The following is a 23,675-nucleotide window of genomic DNA, read 5'->3' as shown; positions in this document are numbered from 1 at the left end:
GAGGCATTAGGGAGGGAATGTTGTGAAACGAAAAAGCATAAATACGCAAAAATAGCCTCCAGAAATTCCTCCAACCCTCAGCGACAACGTTAAACAAACACACACGCACAGACAGAGAGTCAGACTCAGCACGGACTCACACACGCACAGAGACAGAGCCAGACTCATACAGAGAGAGAGAGAGCCAGACTTACACACGCACACAGACAGAGAGGAAGACTCGCACAGACTCACACACGCACTGAGACTCACACACGCACAGAGACATAGAGCCAGACTCATACAGAGAGAGAGCCAGACTCACACACGCACACAGAGAGGAAGACTCGCACAGACTCACACACGCACTGAGACTCACACACGCACAGAGACATAGACCCAGACTTATACAAAGAGAACCAGACTCACACACGCACACAGACAGAGAGCCAGGCTCGCACAGACTCACACACGCACAGACTCACACACGCACACAGACCGAGAGACAGACTCATACAGAGAGAGAGCCAAACTTACACACGCACACAGAGAGGAAGACTCGCACAGACTCACACACGCACTGAGACGCACACACGCACAGAGACATAGAGCCAGACTTATACAAAGAGAGCCAGACTTACACACGCACACAGACAGACAGACTCACACACGCACAGACTCACACACGCACAGAGACAGAGCCAGACTTATACAGAGAGAGAGAGCCAGACTCACACAGGCTCACATCGACTTACACACACACAGAGAGCCAGACTCATACATACCCGGGTCACGCACACACACAGAGACACAAACATTTACACGCACACACACAACCACACACAAACATTGACAGACACGCACACATATAAACTGACAAAGAGACACACGCAGACAAACAGTGAGAGACACAAACACAGACCGTCACTGACACACGCAGTCAAATATTGACAGACACAGAGAGACACACACGCGCAGTGAAATATTGACAGACACACTACACACACATAACCACACGGAGAGAGAGACACACACATAACACACGCACAACCACACGGAGAGATAGAGCCAGACACACACAGACACACACACACAGACACACACACACAGAAACACACACACAGACACACACAGAGAGACAGACACACACAGAGAGACAGACACACACAGAGAGAGACACACACACAGACACACAGAGAGACACACAGACACACACAGAGAGACACACACACAGACACACACAGAGAGACAGACACAGAGAGAGAGACACACACAGGCACACACAGAGAGAGACACACACACACAGAGACACACACACACAGACACACACAGAGAGAGAGACAGACACACAGAAACACACACAGATACACACACAGAGAGACAGACACACAGAGAAACACACACAGACACACAGAGAGAGAGACACACAGACACAAAGACAAAGATCCCCCGTATAGCCTTAACAGACTGTAGGGACAAGTGTTGTTAGCGAGCAGACACACACAGAGAGACACACACACACACAGAGACAGACACAGAGAGACACACACAGACACACACACACAGACACACACAGAGAGACAGACAGAGAGAGAGACACACACAGGCACACAGAGAGAGAGACACACACAGACAAACACAGCGACACACAGACACACACACACAGACACACACAGAGAGACAGACAGAGAGAGAGACACACACAGGCACACAGAGAGAGAGAGAGACACACACACAGACAAACACAGCGAGACAGACACACACAGCGAGACACACACAGAAACACACACAGGCACACACACAGAGACAGACACACACAGACAGACACACACAGAGAGACACACACAGAGAGAGAGAGACACACACACAGACAAACACAGAGAGACAGACACACACAGCGATGATTTCAACCGCCAACCCTCCATACCACCTCCTCCTATTTCCCATCATCATCATCGGCACCACCAGCAGCATCAGCAGGGCGATGGCTCCTCCACTGCCGCCGGCGTCTCGACGTTCCGGGCTGGCCTCTGCCTCAGCCAGCATCGTGGAGATGATGCAGGTGGAGAGGGTGCAGCAAGGGGGTGCTCGAGCGGGCCCCCTGGCGACCCTGCACCCGTACATGCGTCTCCTGTCGGTCGTGGGAGGTGGAGGGGGGGGCCGGAGAACGTGGGGGGACGCCGTGACCCTGCGCAGCCTGCAAGTCCAGCCCGGTAACCCCGACTCTTACACACAGACAAAGGTCCCCCGTGTAGCCTCTAACAGACTGTCGGGGCAAGTGCTGTTAGTAGCGAGTAGAAGCAGCGACTATGAAGGAGACAAAGACAAAGGTCCCCCGTGTAGCCTCTAACAGACTGCTGGGGCAAGTGGTGTTAGCGAGTAGCAGCAGCGACTATGAAGGAGACAAAGACAAAGATCCCCCGTGTAGCCTCTAACAGACTGCTGGGGCAAGTGCTGTTAGCGAGTAGCAGCAGCGCCTATGAAGGAGACAAAGACAAAGATCCCCCGTGTAGCCTCTAGCAGATTGTCGGGGCAAGTGCTGTTAGCGAGTAGCAGCAGCGCCTATGAAGGAGACAAAGACAAAGGTCCCCCGTGTAGCCTCTAACAGACTGTCGGGGCAAGTGCTGTTAGCGAGTAGCAGCAGCAGCGCCTATGAAGGAGACAAAGACAAAGATCCCCCGTGTAGCCTCTAGCAGATTGTCGGGGCAAGTGCTGTTAGCGAGTAGCAGCAGCGCCTATGAAGGAGACAAAGACAAAGATCCCCCGTGTAGCCTCTAGCAGATTGTCGGGGCAAGTGCTGTTAGCGAGTAGCAGCAGCGCCTATGAAGGAGACAAAGACAAAGATCCCCCGTGTAGCCTCTAACAGACTGTTGGGGCAAGTGCTGTTAGCGAGCAGCACCTATGAAGGCCGGCGCGGCACACGAGGGGGTGGGAGGCCAGCACCACGCCCGGGCCGCCTTTGTCTCCCTCGTCGCGATGTTTACTACACACCGCACCAGGTACTCATTTGAGGCCGAGTCGACCTAGGGGAGGCCCAGGACCGGTTCAGATAATCGTCACCAGGTGTTGGTGGCTGTGAGCGGGAATCGAACTCGGGTCGCGGGAGTTCGTAGCGCAGCGTAGCACTAACCGCTGCGCCACCGCTCCCCACTTTTACACACACCCACAAAAACCATGAGCTATAATGAACTATAATAAACGTTTTAAATTTATATACTCCTTGGTTCTTTCGGTAAAGTCACGTAGGTAGAAAAAATAATGGGTCACGACGTTTCGATCGCAACACGAGCAATCGTCATCAGGTGGGACAACCACAGCAAGAGAAATCTGCTCAAGTAGGCGAGAGACCTGCCGTGGCACGAGGTTATATAGTAGGCCTCGGCAGTAGGGGGGGGAGGTGGGGGGAGAGAGGGGGTGGGGCAGGAAGTGGACCCCGCAGCAGCCCCGGGTCACTGGAGTAGAGAGATCGGAGAGAGATGCACAGAGAGAGAGAGAGAAAGACACACAGAGAGTCGGAAATAACAGCTGACATTGGCAGGTAGGATGGAAACATCACAGTCAGTTAAGACTTTACCTGGTTAATAACGTCCTTCCAATTATTGCTCAGTGTGTACCCATCCTCTCGGTTAAAGTTGTGTCCGTGTTTGTATATCTGGATGGCTACCTTTCGTCTTGGAAAAAATACATTGTGTGTGAGCCCACAGCGTTAAAGCAATGATCAGCAACGGCAGAGGTATTGGCCCTACCGTGTTTCAGATCCGCCTTGTGTTCGCGGACGCGGTCTGAGACATGTCGTTTCGTTTCCCCAATGTAACTGCTGCCGCAACCACAACTCAGTTTGTAGACACCGGGGTTATTGCATGTCAGAAACCACATCCTTTACAGATGGGATCAAATCACGGATTTTGTGTACTGTGTTGAAACGAACCTGGAGCTTGCGTTTGTTTAAGATTTTGGAAATGTTTTTGGTAACCCCTGCTATGTATGGCAAACTGATGGTTTTGGTTGGATTCTCAGATGGTTGTCTCCCCATGGCTGGGGAGACAGCTTTGCGGATTGTACGGTCAGAATATCCATTCATCTTGAGGGCTTGGTGTACGTGCTCCAGCTCACTGGCTAGGTGGTGCTGGTCGGAGATGCAACGGGCCCTATGCAATCATTGAAGACTTAGTCCAACAGGGAGTGATGAGTCTATGGGTCTCTGTGTGATGAGTCTATGGGTCTCTGCGTGATGAGTATATGGGTCTCTACGTGATGAGTCTATGGGTCTCTGCGTGATGAGTCTATGGGTCTCTGTGTGATGAGTCTATGGGTCTCTGTGTGATGAGTCTATGGGTCTCTGTGTGATGAGTATATGGGTATCTGTGTGATGAGTCTATGGGTATGTGTGATGAGTCTATGGGTATCTGTGTGATGAGTCTATGGGTCTCTGTGTGATGAGTCTATGGGTCTCTGTGTGATGAGTCTATGGGTCTCTGTGTGATGAGTCTATGGGTCTCTGTGTGAGTCTACGGGTCTCTATGTATGCATGTTGAACTTCTTTCGCACCGTGCTAATCGGCGGTACGGGGAAAGTAAAACAAACGAAACACAACAACAACAATAACAAGCGGTTCTCAAGAAATGAGTTAGTCAATCGAGACGATGATGATGATTTAAAAGTGCATCATGTCCTAAAATCGGAAGGGGCCGTCCATAAATGACGTCACGCACCTGGGGGGGGGGTCAGACATTTGTGACGAGGGGGGGTTGAGAAATGTGACGTCACATCAAAATGCGCAACTTCAAATAAATGTAGACAACACGTTCTACTTAAGTAAATCGACTTTTTAATAAATATTTTCTCCTACAACATCAGAGTGCAGCGCCACATTAAATACGCAATACAATGACAATAAAGCGATTTGAAGCGTGTTTTATCTTCAAAATGGAAATATGGTTTGGGGGGGGGGGCAGAGCTTTGTGACGTCATATTTGAGGGGGGTCTGACTTTTTGTGACGCTGTGTGACGAGGGGGGGGGGGGGGGTTCAAAAATCGTTCAAAATCGCGTAACGTCATTTATGGACGGCCCCGAAGAGAGCGTTCCAGACGGCCGCAGAAGCAGCATCTGTAAGCGCCGCGCGATGCTGATGATGACGACGATGCGGTGACCACCACCGCCTTTGTTCCACGGTAGAGCCAGAAGCCGTCGCCGCTGCTGCTGCAACGATGATGACGTTGATGATGACGATGATGACGTTGATGATGACGATGATTCTAGATTTAAAGCTTTCGTGACTGCAAGGATCCATACTCTTTGGTTCTATTGGGTAAAGTCACGTAGGTAAAAAATAAAATATGATGACGTTGATGATGACGATGATGACGATGACAATGATGACGATGATGATGACGATGATGACGTTGATGACGATGATGACAATGATGACGATGATGATGACGACGATGATGACGACGATGATGATGACGACGTTGATGACGTTGATGATGACGACGTTGATGATGACGATGACGACGATGACGACGATGATGATGACGATGATGACGATGATGAAGATAATGACGATGATGATGACGATGATGACGACGTTGATGATGACGATGATGACGATGATGACGATGACGATGAACGGAGTTGGCGTGACGACGCCTCACGCTCCCTTGACGAGAGAGTCGGCAGCGAGGTGTCACTGTGGTTCAGTCGTGGCGGAGAGCACGCGGTGTGCAATCAGTGGATTCGACCGCGGCTGCTGCTGTTTTTTTTTTAAATGACCGACGACGATGATGAATAATGATGAATAATGATGATGAAGAATAATGAATAATGATGATTCATGATGAGTGATGATTATGAATGATGATGAATTGATGAATGATAAATAATGATGATGAATGATGATGAATAATGATGATGATGAATTGATGATGATGAATAATGATGATGAAGAATAATGATGAATGATGATGAATGAATGTCGATGAATAATGATGAATAATGACGATGAATGAATGATGATGAATGATGAATAATGATGATGAATGATTAATAATGATGATGAATGATGAATAATGATGATGAATGATGATGAATGATGATGAGTGATGATTATGAATGATGATGAATAATGATGATGAATGATGATGATGAAGATGAATGATGAGTGATGATTATGAATGAATGATGATGAATGATGATGATGAGTGATGATTATGAATGATAATGTCTATCCCCCTGGAACCGTGCAGGGAGTCCCAGAGGGCAGCTTTGCTTCAATGCCTCGGGCTTCAGGACTCCTGGCACCGTTCTGAGATTGGTCCTTCGAAGGCGCGTACTGGAATTCAAGGTACAGTTGTACATCGTCGTCGTCATCGTCATCATCGTCGTCATCGTTGTCATCATCGTCGTCGTCATTATCGTCGTCGTCATTGTAGTCATCATCGTCATCATCGTCATCATTGTAGTCATCGTCGTCGTCATCGACGACGCTCATGACGATGACGAACATCATCACGATCCATGGGGCAGACAGCACAGTAGTAGCAGCAGCCGGTGGTGGTGTCCACTGCACGTCTCTGCACGTGTCGCTTCCACTGTCCTCTCTCTCTGTGCATGTTGCAGTGTCAGTACGCGCCCAGAAGTGGCCACATCTTGTCTGGCACCGATTCCTCTCACGATGTTGTCAAGCCGTTCTCTGTTAGAGGTCTTCCTCTGCATCTCTGTTTACACGTCTGTCGGTGTGTACATATGTCTGTCTGTATGTGTCTGTCTGTCTGTATGTTTAATTTCTTTCGCACCGTACGCAGCCAACCCTGCTAACAACCACCCTCGCCACCACGATCCGAGGGGCAGTGTCACTGCAGCAGCAGCAGCAGCAGCAGCTGGTGGAGTGTCCCCGCTCTTCACAGCCACAATCTTGGCCGATGTCCACCGTCACCTTTCCCCAACCGCCAGGGGTCACCACCCCGTGACCCCTCCGACCCCTAACGCCCCCCCCCCCTACCCCACACCCCTCTGACCGCACCGCACCCTCCGCCAGACCGACCTGCAGGGCGAGGGCGACTTCCTCAGCGTCGGGGTGTCGGTGCTCAGCGTCCACCCGACTCGACCGCCCCGCTGGCTCGGCCGCTCCACCATCAGCCTGGCCCGGCGCCCGGGGGTCGCGGGGTCGGAGCTCAACGGTGGCGCGGTGGCGGCGAGCGAAGGTGCGACCCGACAGACACACTGCTAGTGTGGCCCCTGTGGCAGAGATGCCATGCGTGGCGATGGGGGGGGGGGGGTGGCTATAGCCCCCCCAGCAAATCTATTTAACAGCTTTGGGGGGGGTTCAAGGATTTGGGTCAGGTGGTTGCCACTTTGTGGTGGTGGTGGTGGTAGTGGAACGGCGGTTGTCGCACGGGACGTGACCCTTTTTTGTTTTTTAAATCCTCGCACACAAAGGGGATGTGGAATGTCCCGCCTCTCATTACGCCGGTGTGGCGAGATGTCGTGCGGGACTGCACCTCCTACCGTGGCTAGGAGATGTCGACTACCTCGCCCGGTGTACAGGAGAGTCGTGGTGTTCGATGCTGACCCCTGACGACGCCTGCTGTATGTAATTGCAGTTTGCGTGTCTCTCTCTCTCTCCCTCCCTGCGGTGGTCGCTTGGATTTCTCTCCGGTTCCTCCGATTTTCCCCTCCCACGTTCAGAATCGACGCCACGCGTTGTGGAGCATTTGGCTGCTGCTATAAATGCCCACGGTACGACGACAAGCCACTTCCGTTGAGCTATCATTTGTGGCCAGGTCGCTTCTGATAAAGAGCTACTATACAGGTCAGTGGTCCTTATCTGCTAAAATAAAACAGTTTAATATGTCGAGATAAGGCACACCGAGCTGTATAGCAGCTCTTTTACAGCAGTGACCCGGCCACAAGTTAAAGCTCAACGAAGTGGGCTCATCATCATCACGTGGAAATGTACAGCAGCAGCAGACACATACTCTAAAACACGTGACGTCGATTCTAAACGTGAAGGGAAAAACCGGAGGACCCAGAGAGAAATCCACAAGACTACAGGGAGAGAGAGAGAGACACGCAGACCCCAAATATACAGCAGCAGCAGGCGTCAGGGTCAGGAGTGAACCCACGACCTCCTGTATACCAGGCGAGGTAGTTAACATCTCACCACAGGGAGAGAGACACGCAGACCCCAAATATACAGCAGCAGGCGTCAGGGTCAGGAGTGAACCCACGACCTCCTGTATACCAGGCGAGGTGGTTAACATCTCACCACAGGGAGAGACATGCAGACCCCAAATATACAGCAGGTATCAGGGTCAGGGGTGAACCCACGACCTCCTGTATACCAGGCGAGGTGGTTAACATCTCACCACAGGGAGAGACATGCAGACCCCAAATATACAGCAGCAGGTATCAGGGTCAGGAGTGAACCCACGACCTCCTGTATACCAGGCGAGGTGGTTAACATCTCACTACAGGGAGACACGCAGACTCCAAGTATACAGCAGCAGGCGTCAGGGGTCTGGATTGAACCCACGACCCCTCCTGTATACCAGGCGAGGTAGTCAACATCTCGCCTTAGTTTGAGTTCATCCGGCAGTGGATTGATGGAAGGGCTGTAAATGTAGAATGACTGCACCCGGTTGGAGCTCACTTCGTACACCCTGACAGCTATGCAGATCTCTCTTTTACGTTTTCACTGCCACAACGGCGGACCACAAGCCATAAACACAAACAATAAACACAAACAAACACAAGCAATAAACAAACACTAAACACAAACAACACAAACAATAGGACATCACAAGAGGTCAGTAATGCAAGTGGACTCAAAATGGTTACAGTTAAAAAATATTTTAATATGGCATTTTTGTTGTACACACAAGTTATATTAAATTCATACAAGGGTTTGTTATTAAATTGTTTTTAATCGTTATTACTATTTATCTTCAGTGTAACATGCCTCCAGACCTTTCAAGCAATTCACACGCGGGTTGACGCTCAACGGCAGTCTTCAGTGTGGTTTAAAAAATAAATCTGCGACAGTCAATTAACGATCATCAGCTCGGGCACCGCGGTGGCTAGATGTTGACTACCTCGCCTGGTGTGCAGGAGGTCGTGGGTTCGATCACGACCCTCGACGCCTGCTGCTGTATATTTGGAGTCTGCGTGTCTCTCTCTCCCTGTAGTGAGATGTTAACCACCTCGCCTGGTGTACAGGAGGTCGTGGGTTCACTCCTGACCCCTGACGATGCCTGCTGCTGTATATTTGGAGTCTGCGTGTCTCTCTCTCACCCCGTGGTCGCGTGCATTTCCACATAAGCCACTTCATTGAGCTTTCATTTGTGATAGCCAGGTCACTTCAGAAAGAGAGATATATAGCTCAGTGGGATATACCTGGTAAAATAAAAGTAGTTTTTAAAATATATATTTATTAGTTATAACTCGCACAAAAGCCACAAAATCAACACTTGTGCATAGGTGGGCTTAATTTCCCATCAAATAAAAAGTCAAAATCAGTCCGCTCATCATGGCATGAACCTGAGCAAGGGTTACGCAACATGTACGTACGTATGGAGAAGTTCGTCACCCTAGACGATGATTTAAGAGCGGAATAGCTTCCCAGTGGCTTCCTGACATCGGAGGGAAGGGAAGAGCGTTCCAGACGGCCCCAGAAGCAGCGCGTCTGAAAGCGCCGCGCGATGCTGCGAGTCCATGTGGCCCCTGTGCGAGTCTGCGGGTTCCTATGCATGAATGTTGAACCTCTTTCGCACCGTGCTCATCGGCGGTGCGGGGGAAGGCCAACAAGCTAAACGCCACAAAAAACATCAAGTAGTTCGAAAGAAATGACTTAAAAGTTCATCACAGCCAGCTCTCGGTAGCGTCTTCGTATCGGAAGGAAGAGGGCGTTCCAGACGGCCGCGGAAGCGGCGCGTCTGAAAGCGCCGCGCGACGCCTGACGATGCGGTGACCACCACCGCCTTTGTTCGACGGTCAGCCGAAAGCCGCTGCTGCTGCTCCTGCTCCTGCTGCTGCTCCTGCTGCTGCTGCTCCTGCTGCTGCTGCTCCTGCTGCTGCTCCTGCTGCTGCTGCGAGGACGACGACCGGGAGTTTGCGCGATGCTTCAGTAGCCGATGGCTCTGCGCTGGCAGGACGGAAGCGCCAACACCGCATGGCGTCCTTGATGCCCCTAACACGATCGCCGCCGTATTTGCGCCGCCGCGCGGCACGCCGATTAAAAATCGGCGCTCGCCTTCGAGGTGACGGCGAGGGAAATGAGACCGGCGATTTTCACGTCCCGCGCACTCTGAATGAGCCGTCAACTTGCGAGATCCGGGTTCGCTTTTCATAAAACTGTTGCGAAATTGTAATTGTTGTGTTGTTGTTGTAGCGTTGTGACCCCGTGCCCCTACCTGGGGACGCGCCTGTGAAAAAAAAGAGCTTTACAGCTCATCGGATTGCTCCTGCGGTGTAAAAGACAATATTTAAAATTCTGCAGTCGTGGTGTGTTGTGATGCGACGATTTTCAGATTATTTTGCGGCTATAAGTTCTCACGTGGTGGTGATGATGATGAGCCACTTCGTTGAGCTATCACTTGTCGTGGCCAGGTTCGCTCCTGAGAAAATAAGCGAATACCTCGGCGGGGGCTTCGCCTGGTAGCATGGGGATGGCTTTGTGTTGTGTTCGTATGTTGTTTGTGTGATTTTGTTTACCTTTCCGATACTCTGCACTCTGGTCGTGTTTTTTTGTAATTGTTTGTTGTTGTGACGCTCCCGACTCCGTTCCCCTAACCGGACATCTGTGATTTTTCTTCTTAAAGAGCTTTATAACTCATCAGATTCCTCCTGCAGTATAAAGACCGATTCAGATTCTGACACCAATCCCATCCCTAGACACTGGCTCCGGATCAAAGACTGGACTCCAACCTAAACACGGAACTGGAAGTCAGCCAGGGGGAGGCTCCGAGTCAGAGGGTGGACTCGAATCCGGACCGGGAGTCGAACCCACAGCAAAACCAGAACCCGGATCGGAAGTGGAACCGAAGCCACGACTGGAATTCGGTTTGCCTGTGGGACTCACAGGCAAACCGGAATCTGGACTCGAACTGGATCCCCCGGGGGTGGGACCCAAGCCACAACCAACACCCGCACCGGAATCAAAACCCGGGTCGGACCGCGACCCGGCAACGGGTCCCATCTCAAAACCGGGGGCTCGATCCGAATCGGGACCTCGCCGGAGAGAGCCACCGCCACCGCCGCCGCCTGTCGCAAGTCCGAACCCCGACGGAGTGGAATCCACCGCACGGCCGGCGTCCGGGCCCGGCGTTCGCCGGGAGCCGGATCGGGACCGCGGTTTCGCCGCCGCCGCCGCCGCCGCCGCCGCTGGCTACTACGACGTGTTCGACGTGACGCCGGCGCTGGGCGGCGCCGGCGACCCCGCGTCCCTCTGCTTCTCGCTGCGCTTCAGCGACGAGGCGGGCAGCCTGGTGCTGCACCACGAACTGGCACGCAGCTTCTACGCTCTCGAGCACCGCGGCGGCGGCGGCGACGACGGCGGTGGCATCAACAACGACGCCAACAACAACGACGACAACGCTAACAACCACAACAACGCCGCTAACCACAACAACAACGCCGCTAACCACAACAACAACGCCGCTAACCACAACAACAACGCCGCTAACCACAACAACAACGCCGCTAACCACAACAACAACGCCGCTAACCACAACAACGCCGCGCCGCCGCTGCTGCTAGCGTACGTCGACTTGCCGGCCCGGTAGCGTACACGATTAGCTCTTAAAACCAAGAGAGGCACACAGGAGGCTCGGCCGTGCGACGTGCGAACTTGTCTCGCGCCGTACGTAGCCAACGGTGCTACGTACGCGTGTGCACGGCAGGCGCAGAGGCTGGACGACTACGTTTGTTTTGTCACGACGACGGCGTCGTCGTGACAAAACATGTAACAGCGACCAAAGAGGTTCCCCCCCCCACAAGCCCCCCAACACCCCCCCCCACAACACCCCCTCCACAACACCCCCCCCCCCCCACAACAACCCCCCCCACCCCGGTCTCTTGCCAGCGTTTGCGTATTGCCAAAACGATCGCGAGGCATCCGAGATTCTCTTTACAATCATTTCTCCGCCAATTCTCCGGGTTGTATAAGACAGCCCACCCCACCCAGCCCCCCCCCCCTTCCCCCACCCCCCTCATCCGCAATAAACGCCTGGCACCAAAAAGTCGGTGTTAGATTGTCTAACAACATCTGGTGTCTCTCTCTCGCACGCACAAAAGACAAAGATCCCCCGTGTAGCCTCTCAGACTGTCAGGGCAAGTGCTGTTAGTAGCGAGTAGCAGCAGCAGCACCTATGAAGGAGACAAAGATAAAGATCCCCCGTGTAGCCTCTAACAGACTGTCAGGGCAAGTGCTGTTAGCGAGAAGCAGTAGCCCCTATGAAGGAGACAAAGATCCCCCGTGTAGCCTCTAACAGACTGTCAGGGCAAGTGCTGTTAGCGAGTAGCAGTAGCAGCCCCTATGAAGGAGACAAAGATCCCCCGTGCAGCCTCTAACAGACTGTTGGGGCAAGTGCTGTTAACGAGTAGCAGCAACGATGAAGGGGACAAAGACAAAGATCCCCCGGGTAGCCTTAACAGACGATCGGGGCAAGTGCTGTTAGCGAGTCACAGCACCTATGAAGGCCGGCACTCTTGCACACGAGGGGGTGGGCGGCCAGCACCACGCCCGGCTGCCTTTGTCTCCCCTAGTGGCGATGTTTATTACACACACAGCACCAGCTACTCATTTGAGACTGAGTCGACCTAGGGGAGGCCTCAGGACAGGTTCCGATAATCGTCACCGGTGCTTGGTGGCCGTGAGCGGGAATCGAAATCGTGTCCTAGCCGGGGTTCGTAGCGCTAACCACTACACCACCGCTCCCCTCTCTCACGCACGCTCACGCACGCACACACGCACGCACACGACACACGCACGCACACACGCACACACGCACGACACGCACGCACGCACACACGACACGCACACACGCACGCACACGCACGCACACACGACACACGCACGCACGTACACACACACACGCACGTACACACACGCACGCACACGCACGCACACACGACACGCACGCACGACACGCACACACGCACGCACACATGCATTGTAAGAGGCGGCTCTCCATCTTTTGCTTTGAAATGCCAGGATTAACTACTTTTATTTTACCAGGGTAAGGCCCTCCACTGGAGCTAATGTAGTAGCTATATTTCGGAAGCGACCTGACCATCACAAATGATAGCCCCAACGAAGTGGGCTTATCATCATCATCGTCACGTGGACAATTACAGCGGTGGCCAAGTACTCTACAACGCGTGACGTCGAATCGAAACGTGGAGGGGAAAAAACCGGACCCCGGAGAAAAATCCACGCGACCACGGGGAGAGAGAGAGAGACACGCAGACTCCAAATATACAGCAGCAGCAGCAGGCATCGTCAGGGTCGGGATCGAACCCACGACCTGTAGACCTGGCGAGGTAGTTAACATCTCCTAGCCACCGTGATGATGAGAGAGAGACAAGCAGACTCCAAATATACAGCAGCAGCAGGCATCGTCAGGGTCGGGATCGAACCCACGACCTGTAGACCAGGCAAGGTAGTTAACATCTCCTAGCCACCGTGATGATGAGAGAGAGAGAGACACGCAGACTCCAAATATACAGCAGCAGGCGTCAGGGGTCGGGATCGAATCCACGACCTCCTGCATACCAGGCGAGGGAGTTAACATCTCCTAGTCACCGCGGTGCCCCTTTAACCCAGTGCTTCGACCTGGGTATCTTGCCACTTGTGGACCCCCTGGGAAGTCCATGATGGTGATAAAAAAAAAACAGCAGCAGTATAAAAGAATCTACATTCACGTACAACAACAACAACAATTTATGACGTTTGTTTGTTTGTTTGTGTGAAAGGCACGCGTTCCAAAACCACACAAAGTTTGTCGGCGAGAGAAGAAGAATGCGGCTCGCGTGCTTCTCCGCCTCTCTCTCTCACGCGGTGGCAGTTCAATGCACCCCCCCGGTGAACGGAGCCGCGCCCGCCCGCGATTCGATTCACAAACCCCCGACGCCGATCAGCTTCGCGATGTCGAAGTCGTCCGGCAGACTCAGCCGCCCGCCGTCGCCAAATCCCGCCGCGCCGGAATCCGGCGACAGCAGCGGCATGAGGTGCGAGAAATCGTTGAAGCCAGGGGGCGGCGATCCGCATCCTGCTCCTCCTCCACCGTCGCCACCGCACTGCAAGTCCAATGTGGAAAATCTCTCCTCCTCCTCCTCCTCCTCGTTCTCGGCATCTCCCTGCCAACGTACGGCCTGCGGGATCGCCGCCGCCGCCGCCGCCTTCTCCTCCTCGTCCTCCGCCCTCCCGTCGCCCGTGCCCATCACCTCGCCCGAGTCGTCCTCCCCGGCGGCGCCCGGCGCCAGCCGCACTATCTCGAGGCCCGAGCTGACAGGCAGGGTCTTGAAGTAGCCGGTGGACACGATGACTCGCGGCGCCGGCGCGGCGGCCGAGTCGGCGCCGGCGGTGAGCGAAGGGCACCGAGGCGTCGACAGCCCGGACGAGCCCCCGACGCCGCTGCTCGACTTGCTGTCCTCGTCGGGGTCGGCGTCGCCCGCCTCGGTGATCGTCGAGCGGCGCTTGCCGCCGCCGCCGCCGCCGCCGTTGCCGCCGGAGACGCCGATGGCGGTGACGGGCGACACGAGCGCGTCGTCCGAGGGGAACGCCGAGCACGAGCGCTGGAGGGGGGGGGCGGGGGGGCAACGGAGGTTCGCACGTTACGGGGAGGGCGGGCAATCGTCTACACACACACACACACGAGCCGCCGAAACGTTACCTGGCACTCGAGTGCCCACTGGGGAGACAAAGACGGCCGAGGTTGGGGGGGGGGGGTTGTGTGTGCGCGGGGTGTGGATAAAGTGAAATTTACGCTCGAATCGTGGCGTTGTTGTTTTTGTTAAGAGCTGGTAACTCCATCTCCCCGTGCTATCTGTACACGCAACGCGCCGCACCGGGGAGACAAAGACGGCCGAGGGGGGTGTGCATGCATGCGTGGTTTGGACGAAGTGGAATTTCCACTCGAATTGTGTTACTGTTTTAGAGGTGGTCTCTCCATCTCTCTGTTTACTGGACATCGGTGAAGAAGAGTTCCGTAGCTCATCGGATTCCTGGAGCATAAATAAAGATTCTGATGGTGATTCTGGTGGTTTTACAGGGGGGGGAGGGGTGGTTCAGCTGACTCACGACGGTGCTCCCACCAGGTTCTCAATCACCGGTGACTCGTACAGAGACCCAAAGACTCACAGACTCACACAGAGACCCATAGACTCACACAGAGACTCATAAACTCACACAGAGACCCATAGACTCACACAGAGACTCACAGACTCACACAGAGACCCACAGACTCACACAGAGACCCATAGACTCACACAGAGACTCACAGACTCACACAGAGACCCATAGACTCATACAGAGACTCACAGACTCACACAGAGACCCACAGACTCACGTAGAGACCCATAGACTAACACAGAGACCCATAGCCTCACACAGAGACTCACAGACTCACACAGAGACCCATAGACTCACACAGAAACTCAGACTCACACAGAGACTCATAGACTCACACAGAGACTCACAGACTCACACAGAGACCCATAGACTCACACAGAGACTCACAGACTCACACAGAGACCCACAGACTAACACAGAGACCCATAGACTAACACAGACCCACAGACTCACGTAGAGACCTACAGACTAACACAGAGACCCATAGACTAACACAGAGACCCATAGCCTCACACAGAGACTCACAGACTCACACAGAGACCCATAGACTCACACAGAGACTCATAGACTCACACAGAGACCATAGGTTCACACAGAGACCCATAGACTCACACAGAAATACCCACAGACTCACACAGAGACCCACAGACTCGCATAGAGACCCATAGACTCACACAGAGACCCACAGACTCACGTAGAGACCCACAGACTAACACAGAGACCCATAGACTAACACAGAGACCCATACTCACACAGAGACCCACAGACTCGCATGGACTGAGTTGTGACGAAGCAGGTTTCTCAAGTGTGTGCATCGAGTGGCGGTGAGGGGGGGGGGGTCTCAGCCCGGCCACCGGTAACTGGGCGACAAATCCACCGCGTAAAGAATGTGGCGACGCCGCGCTGTCACCCGTACCGCCATGTCCAGATTCAAGGACTTGAAGAGTTTGCTGTCCGCAGGATCGGGGATGTGTTGCCAGAAGAGCAGCTTGTGTCTGCGTGCACCGGCACACACGGACAAAAACAAAAAGACGAAGATCCCCCGTGTAGCCTTAACAGACTGTAGGGGCAAGTGCTGTTAGCGAGCGCCTACGAAGGCCGGTAACGGCACACGAGGGGGTGGGTGGCCCGCACCACGGCCTTTTGTCTCCCCAGTGGCGACGTTTACTACGCACCGTGCCAGGTACTCATTTGAGGCCGAGTCGACCTAGGGGAGGACGAGGACCGGTTCAGATAATCGTCACGGGAATCGAACTCGGGTCGCCAGGTTCGTAGCGTAGCGTAGTGCTAACCAACCGCTGCACTACACACACAGGCACGCACAGAGACACACACAGACACATCGCTCGCTCGATCGATCAAGCGATCGAACGAGCGATCGGGTGATTGAGGGATCGATCGAGCGATCGAACGGGCGATTGAGGGATCGGGCGATCGATCGAGGGATCGGGCGATTGAACGAGCGAATGAAGGATCGATCGAACGAGGGATCGAGCGTGCGATCGATCGAGTTAACGGGCGATCGAGGGGGCGGGCGGGCGAGCGAGCGATCAAACGTCCGGCCATCATCCCCAGGGTGGGTCGCACTCCCGGTTGCCTCACCTCCTCAGCTGCCAGAGGCCGATGACGACCGCGATGCCCACCATGACCGAGAGCAACAGCAAGGTGGTGAGGGTGATCAGCCATCGCGCTGTGGTGCGGGGTGGGGTGGTGGGGGGGGGGGGGTAGGGGGTGGGGGGCGGTGGGGGGTGGTGGGGGGGAAGGGGGTGGGGGTTATTCTTCCGGTTCCGTTGCGATGACGTACGTAGCTCGTCGGCGGCGCTCATGCCCCCCGTCACTAACGTCAACCTCCCTCGCCACCCCCGGCTGGCACTCGCTGGACGAGGGCACGGCGAAGGTGTCTCTCTGTGTGCGCGCGTGTCTCTCTGTGTGCATGTGTCTCTGTGTGCGCGTGTCTCTGTGTGCGCGTGTCTCTGTGTGCGCGTGTCTCTGTGTGCGATGTTCTGTGTCTCTCTGTGTGCGCGTGTGTCTCTGTGTGCGCGTGTCTCTGTGTGCGCGTGTCTCTGTGTGCGCGTGTCCCTGTGTGTGCGCGTGTCTCTGTGTGCACGTGTCCCTGTGTGCGCGTGTCCCTGTGTGCGCGTGTCTCTATGTGCGCGTGTCCCTGTGTGCGCGTGTCTCTATGTGCGCGTGTCCCTGTGTGCGCGTGTCTCTGTGTGCGTGTGTCTCTGTGTGCACGTGTCCCTGTGTGCGCGTGTCCCTGTGTGCGCGTGTCTCTGTGTGCGCGTGTCTCTGTGTGCGCGTGTCTCTGTGTGCGCGTGTCTCTGTGTGCGCGTGTCTCTGTGTGCGCGTGTCCCTGTGTGCGCGTGTCCCTGTGTGCGCGTGTCCCTGTGTGTGCGCGTGTCTCTGTGTGCGCGTGTCTCTGTGTGCGCGTGTCTCTGTGTGCGCGTGTCTCTGTGTGCGCGTGTCTCTGTGTGCGCGCGTCTCTGTGTGCGCGCGTCTCTGTGTGCGCGTGTCCCTGTGTGCGCGTGTCTCTGTGTGCGCGTGTCTCTGTGTGCGCGTGTCTCTGTGTGTTGCGCGTGTCCCTGTGTGCGCGTGTCTCTGTGTGCGCGTGTCTCTGTGTTGCGCGTGTCTCTGTGTGCGCGTGTCTCTGTGTTGCGCGTGTCTCTGTGTGCGCGTGTCTCTGTGTGTGCGTGTCTCTGCCACTCACTGGACGAGGGCACGGCGAAGGAGTGCTCCGTGCCAGAGGGGCTCTCGCCTTCGCTCGAGGAGGCGCTCACCCACGCCACGTAGCGGGCACCCGCCTCCAGGTTGCTCAGCGCCAGCCGGCGGGGCTCGCTCGCACTGCGCGTCACATCTGGGTGGGTGGGTGGTGTGGTGGGGGGTGGTGGTGGGGGGCAGGGGTTGGTGGAGGGGGCGGTAGAGGCGCCAATGTTTATGAATGAGACTCATCGCCAATGTTTATGAATGAGACTCATCGCCAATGTTTATGAATGAGACTCATCGCCAATGTTTATGAATGAGACTCATCGCCAATGTTTATGAATGAGATTCATCGCCAATGTTTATGAATGAGACTCATCGCCAATGTTAATGAATGAGACTCATCGCCAATGTTAATGAATGAGACTCATCACCAATGTTAATGAGACTCATCGCCAATGTTAATGAATGAGACTGGTCTGGTATTGGTGTTAATGAATGAGACTCGTCTGGTATTCGTGTTAATGAATGAGACTCGTCTGGTATTCGTGTTAATGAATGAGACTGGTCTGGTATTCGTGTTAATGAATGAGACTGGTCTGGTATTGGTGTTAATGAATGAGACTGGTCTGGTATTGGTGTTAATGAATGAGACTCGTCTGGTATTCGTGTTAATGAATGAGACTCGTCTGGTATTCATGTTAATGAATGAGACTGGTCTGGTATTGGTGTTAATGAATGAGACTCGTCTGGTATTCGTGTTAATGAATGAGACTCGTCTGGTATTCGTGTTAATGAATGAGACTGGTCTGGTATTCGTGTTAATGAATGAGACTGGTCTGGTATTCGTGTTAATGAATGAGACTGGTCTGGTATTGGTGTTAATGAATGAGACTCGTCTGGTATTCGTGTTAATGAATGAGACTGGTCTGGTATTCGTGTTAATGAATGAGACTGGTCTGGTATTGGTGTTAATGAATGAGACTCGTCTGGTATTCGTGTTAATGAATGAGACTGGTCTGGTATTCATGTTAATGAATGAGACTGGTCTGGTATTCGTGTTAATGAATGAGACTGGTCTGGTATTCGTGTTAATGAATGAGACTGGTCTGGTATTCGTGTTAATGAATGAGACTGGTCTGGTATTCGTGTTAATGAATGAGACTCGTCTGGTATTCGTGTTAATGAATGAGACTGGTCTGGTATTCGTGTTAATGAATGAGACTGGTCTGGTATTCGTGTTAATGAATGAGACTGGTCTGGTATTCGTGTTAATGAATGAGACTGGTCTGGTATTGGTGTTAATGAATGAGACTGGTCTGGTATTCGTGTTAATGAATGAGACTGGTCTGGTATTCGTGTTAATGAATGAGACTGGTCTGGTATTCGTGTTAATGAATGAGACTGGTCTGGTATTGGTGTTAATGAATGAGACTCGTCTGGTATTCGTGTTAATGAATGAGACTGGTCTGGTATTCGTGTTAATGAATGAGACTGGTCTGGTATTCGTGTTAATGAATGAGACTGGTCTGGTATTCGTGTTAATGAATGAGACTGGTCTGGTATTCGTGTTAATGAATGAGACTGGTCTGGTATTCGTGTTAATGAATGAGACTGGTCTGGTATTCGTGTTAATGAATGAGACTGGTCTGGTATTCGTGTTAATGAATGAGACTCGTCATCCAATGTTAACGAGTGAGGCTGGGACCAATGTTAATTAATGGCGCTGGTGAGTCTGGGGCGGGTTGGGGTTGGAGCCGGTGCCTCCTCACTGTGGACGGGTCCGCGCGGGTCGGTGGCCCGGTAGTAGACGGTGTAGCCGGTGATGAATCCCCGGCTCTCGTTGACCGTCAACTCGGCCCACTCCACGGTGGCACCGGACTCCGTCACGGACTGCGTGGTGACGCTGGGGCCCCGCAACGGCACTGAGCGACGCGCGGCGCAGAGACACGCAGAGATAGAGCACGCACACAGAGACACGCAGAGAAACACAGAACATCACACACGCAGAGACACGCAGAGATACAGCACGCACACAGAGACACGCAGAGAAACACAGAACATCACACACGCAGAGACAGGCAGAGATACAGCACGCACACAGAGACACGCAGAGAAACACAGAACATCACACAGAGACACGCAGAGATACAGCACGCACACGGAGACACGCAGAGGCGCACAGAACATCACACACGCAGAGACACACAGAGATACAGCACGCACACGGAGACACGCAGAGACGCACAGAACATCACACACACGGAGACACGCAGGACATCACACACACAGAGACACGCAGAGACGCACAGAACATCACACACGCAGAGACACGCAGAGATACAGCACGCACGGAGACACACAGAGACACACAGAACATCACACACAGAGACACGCAGAGATACAGCACGCACACGGAGACACGCAGAGACGCACAGAACATCACACACACGGAGACACGCAGAGATACAGCATGCACGGAGACACGCAGGACATCACACACACACAGAGACACGCAGAACATCACACACGGAGACACGCAGGACATCACACACGCAGAGACACGCAGAGACACGCAGAGACGCACAAAACATCACACACGCGGAGACACACAGAGATACAGCACGCACGGAGACACGCAGAGACGCACAGAACATCACACACACGGAGACACGCAGAGATACAGCACGCACACGGAGACACACAGAGACGCACAGAACATCACACACACAGAGACACGCAGAGATACAGCACACACGGAGACACGCAGAGACACACAGAACATCACACACGGAGACACGCAGAGATACAGCACGCACACGGAGACACACAGAGACGCACAGAACATCACACACGCAGAGACACGCAGAGATACAGCACGCACGGAGACACGGAGAGACGCACAGAACATCACACACACGGAGACACGCAGAGATACAGCACGCACGGAGACACGCAGAGACGCACAGAACATCACACACGGAGACACGCAGAGATACAGCACGCACGGAGACACGGAGAGACACACAGAACATCACACACAGAGACACGCAGAGATACAGCACGCACGGAGACACGCAGAGACACACAGGACATCACACACACGGAGACACGCAGAGATACAGCACGCACGGAGACACGCAGAGACACACAGGACATCACACACACAGAGACACGCAGAGATACAGCACGCACACGGAGACACGCAGAGACGCAGAGAACATCACACACACATGGAGACACGCAGGACATCACACACACGGAGACACGCAGAGACGCACAGAACCTCACACACACGGAGACACGCAGAGATACAGCACGCACACAGAGACACGCAGAGACGCACAGAACATCACATACACAGAGACACGCAGAGATACAGCACACACGCAGAGACACACAGAACATCACACACACAGAGACACGCAGAGATACAGCACGCACGGAGACACGCAGAGACGCACAGAACATCACACACACAGAGACACGCAGAGATACAGCACGCACACGGAGACACGCAGAGACGCACAGAACATCACATACACAGAGACACGCAGAGATACAGCACACACGCAGAGACACGCAGAACATCACACACACAGAGACACGCAGAACATCACACACACAGAGACACGCAGGACAGCAGACGCACACACGCACACGCAGAGACACGCAGAACATCACATACGGAGACATGCAGAGATACAGCACGCACGGAGGCACGCAGAGACGCACAGAACATCACACACACGGAGACACGCAGAGACGCACAGAACATCACACACACGGAGACACGCAGGACATCACACACGCAGAGACACGCAGAGACGCACAGAACATCACACACACAGAGACACGCAGAGACACACAGAACATCAAACACGCGGAGACACGCAGAGATACAGCACGCACGGAGACACGCAGAGACGCACAGAACATCACACACACGGAGACACGCAGGACATCACACACGCACACGCAGAGACACGCAGAACATCACACACACAGAGACACGCAGAACATCACACACACAGAGACACGCAGGACAGCAGACGCACACACGCACACGCAGAGACACGCAGAACATCACACACGGAGACACGCAGAGATACAGCACGCACGGAGACACGCAGAGACGCACAGAACATCACACACACGGAGACACGCAGGACATCACACACACGGAGACACGCAGAGATACAGCACGCACGGAGACGCACAGAACATCACACACACAGAGACACGCAGAGATACAGCAAGCACGGAGACACGCAGAGACAAGCAGAGATACAGCACGCACGGAGACACGCAGAGATGCACAGAACATCACACACAGAGACACGCAGAGATACAGCACGCACGGAGACACGCAGAGACACGCAGAGATACAGCACGCACGGAGACACGCAGAGATGCACAGAACATCACACACAGAGACACGCAGAGATACAGCACGCACACGGAGACACGCAGAGACGCACAGAACATCACACACGCAGAGACATGCAGGACATCACACACACGGTGACACGCAGGACATCAGACGCACACGCAGAGACACGCAGAACATCACACACACGGAGACACGCAGGACATCACACACGCAGAGACAAGCAGAGACACAGAACATCACACACACAGAGACACGCAGGACATCACACACACAGAGACACACAGAGATACAGTATGCACGGAGGCACGCAGAGAAACACAGAACATCACACACACGGAGACACGCAGAACATCACACACACAGAGACACGCATGACATCACACACACACGGACACGCAGACATGCAGAACATTACACACACAGAGACGCACAGAGATGCACAGAGACACTCAGAGACACGCACAGAGACATGCGCAGAGACACACAGGACATCACACACAGAGACACACAGGACATCACACACAGAGACACACAGGACACCAGACACCCACACACATAACAAAGACAAAGATCCCCTGTATAGCCTTAACAGACTATTGGGGCATGCTGTTAGCGAGCACCTATAAAGGCCGGCACGGCACACAAGGGGGTGGGTGGCCAAGACCACGCACGGCCGCCTTTGTCTCCCCAGTGGCGATGTTTACACATCGCACTACGTACTCATTTGAGGCTGAGTCGTCACACACACACAGACGCGCAGAGAAACGCGTAACAGAGACACGCAGAACATCACACCCACAAAGACACGCAGAACACAGACTAGTACTGTGTCTATGGGCAATGTAGGTCCCTGGGTTATGTTAGTCGATAGGCAATGTTACTCAAGTGCAATGTTAGTCTATGGGTTACGTCAGTGGAGGGAAATCCAGAGGACCCACACAGAAATCCACGCGACCACTGGGAGAGAGAGAGACACTGCAAACTCCAAACATACAGCAGGCGTCAGGGGTTGGGATCGCATCCACGACCTCCTGCATACCAGGCGAGGTAGTTAACATCTCCTAGCCACCATGATGATGATGATAAGAGAGAAAGACGCGCAAACTCCAAATACACAGCAGCAGGCATTGCCAGGGTTGGGATCGAACCCACGACCTCCTGCATACCAGGCGAGGTAGTTAACATCTCGTAGCCACCATGATGATGATGATAAGAGAGAGAGACGCGCAAACTACAAATACACAGCAGCAAGC

The 23,675-nt window shown here is 53.7% G+C and overlaps 2 protein-coding genes across 3 annotated transcripts in view; one reads left to right on the top strand and one right to left on the bottom strand.

The window, feature by feature from the left end:
• Window positions 1-51: 51 nt before the first annotated feature.
• Window positions 52-11,927, top strand: LOC142923971 (uncharacterized). Its single transcript, XM_076065026.1, has 4 exons — window positions 52-2,192; window positions 6,226-6,323; window positions 7,017-7,182; window positions 10,871-11,927. Exons 1-4 carry the CDS (start codon window positions 1,880-1,882, stop codon window positions 11,758-11,760), a joined length of 1,467 nt encoding a protein of 488 aa, XP_075921141.1. The 5' UTR covers window positions 52-1,879; the 3' UTR covers window positions 11,761-11,927.
• A 1,949-nt stretch (window positions 11,928-13,876) lies between these two features.
• Window positions 13,877-23,675, bottom strand: part of LOC116943329 (interleukin-6 receptor subunit beta-like) — a 45,631-nt gene continuing 35,832 nt past the window's right edge. For both annotated transcript variants that reach the window (XM_076065024.1, XM_032956130.2), the window contains 5 exons: window positions 19,802-19,954; window positions 18,037-18,183; window positions 16,932-17,019; window positions 16,246-16,324; window positions 13,877-14,773 (listed from right to left, as the gene is read on the bottom strand). In XM_076065024.1, coding sequence (XP_075921139.1) covers window positions 14,093-14,773; window positions 16,246-16,324; window positions 16,932-17,019; window positions 18,037-18,183; window positions 19,802-19,954 — 1,148 coding nt within the window. In that variant the 3' untranslated portion in view covers window positions 13,877-14,092. The remainder of the gene's footprint in view (window positions 14,774-16,245; window positions 16,325-16,931; window positions 17,020-18,036; window positions 18,184-19,801; window positions 19,955-23,675) is intronic.

The sequence above is a fragment of the Petromyzon marinus genome, chromosome 1 (genome assembly GCF_048934315.1).
Source record: "Petromyzon marinus isolate PM22_M1 ecotype Great Lakes invasive population chromosome 1, UKy_Petmar_22M1.pri1.0, whole genome shotgun sequence".
NCBI lineage: Eukaryota > Metazoa > Chordata > Hyperoartia > Petromyzontiformes > Petromyzontidae > Petromyzon > Petromyzon marinus.
This window is presented reverse-complemented; position numbering and strand designations above follow the sequence as displayed.

Coding starts and splice junctions, on each gene's coding strand:
- LOC142923971 (XM_076065026.1), top strand. CDS start 1,880: ATGATTTCAACCGCCAACCCTCCATACCACCTCCTCCTATTTCCCATC. Junction 2,193..6,225: donor CAGCCTGCAAGTCCAGCCCG/GTAACCCCGACT, acceptor GGAACCGTGCAG/GGAGTCCCAGAGGGCAGCTT. Junction 7,183..10,870: donor CGCGGTGGCGGCGAGCGAAG/GTGCGACCCGAC, acceptor TCCCATCCCTAG/ACACTGGCTCCGGATCAAAG.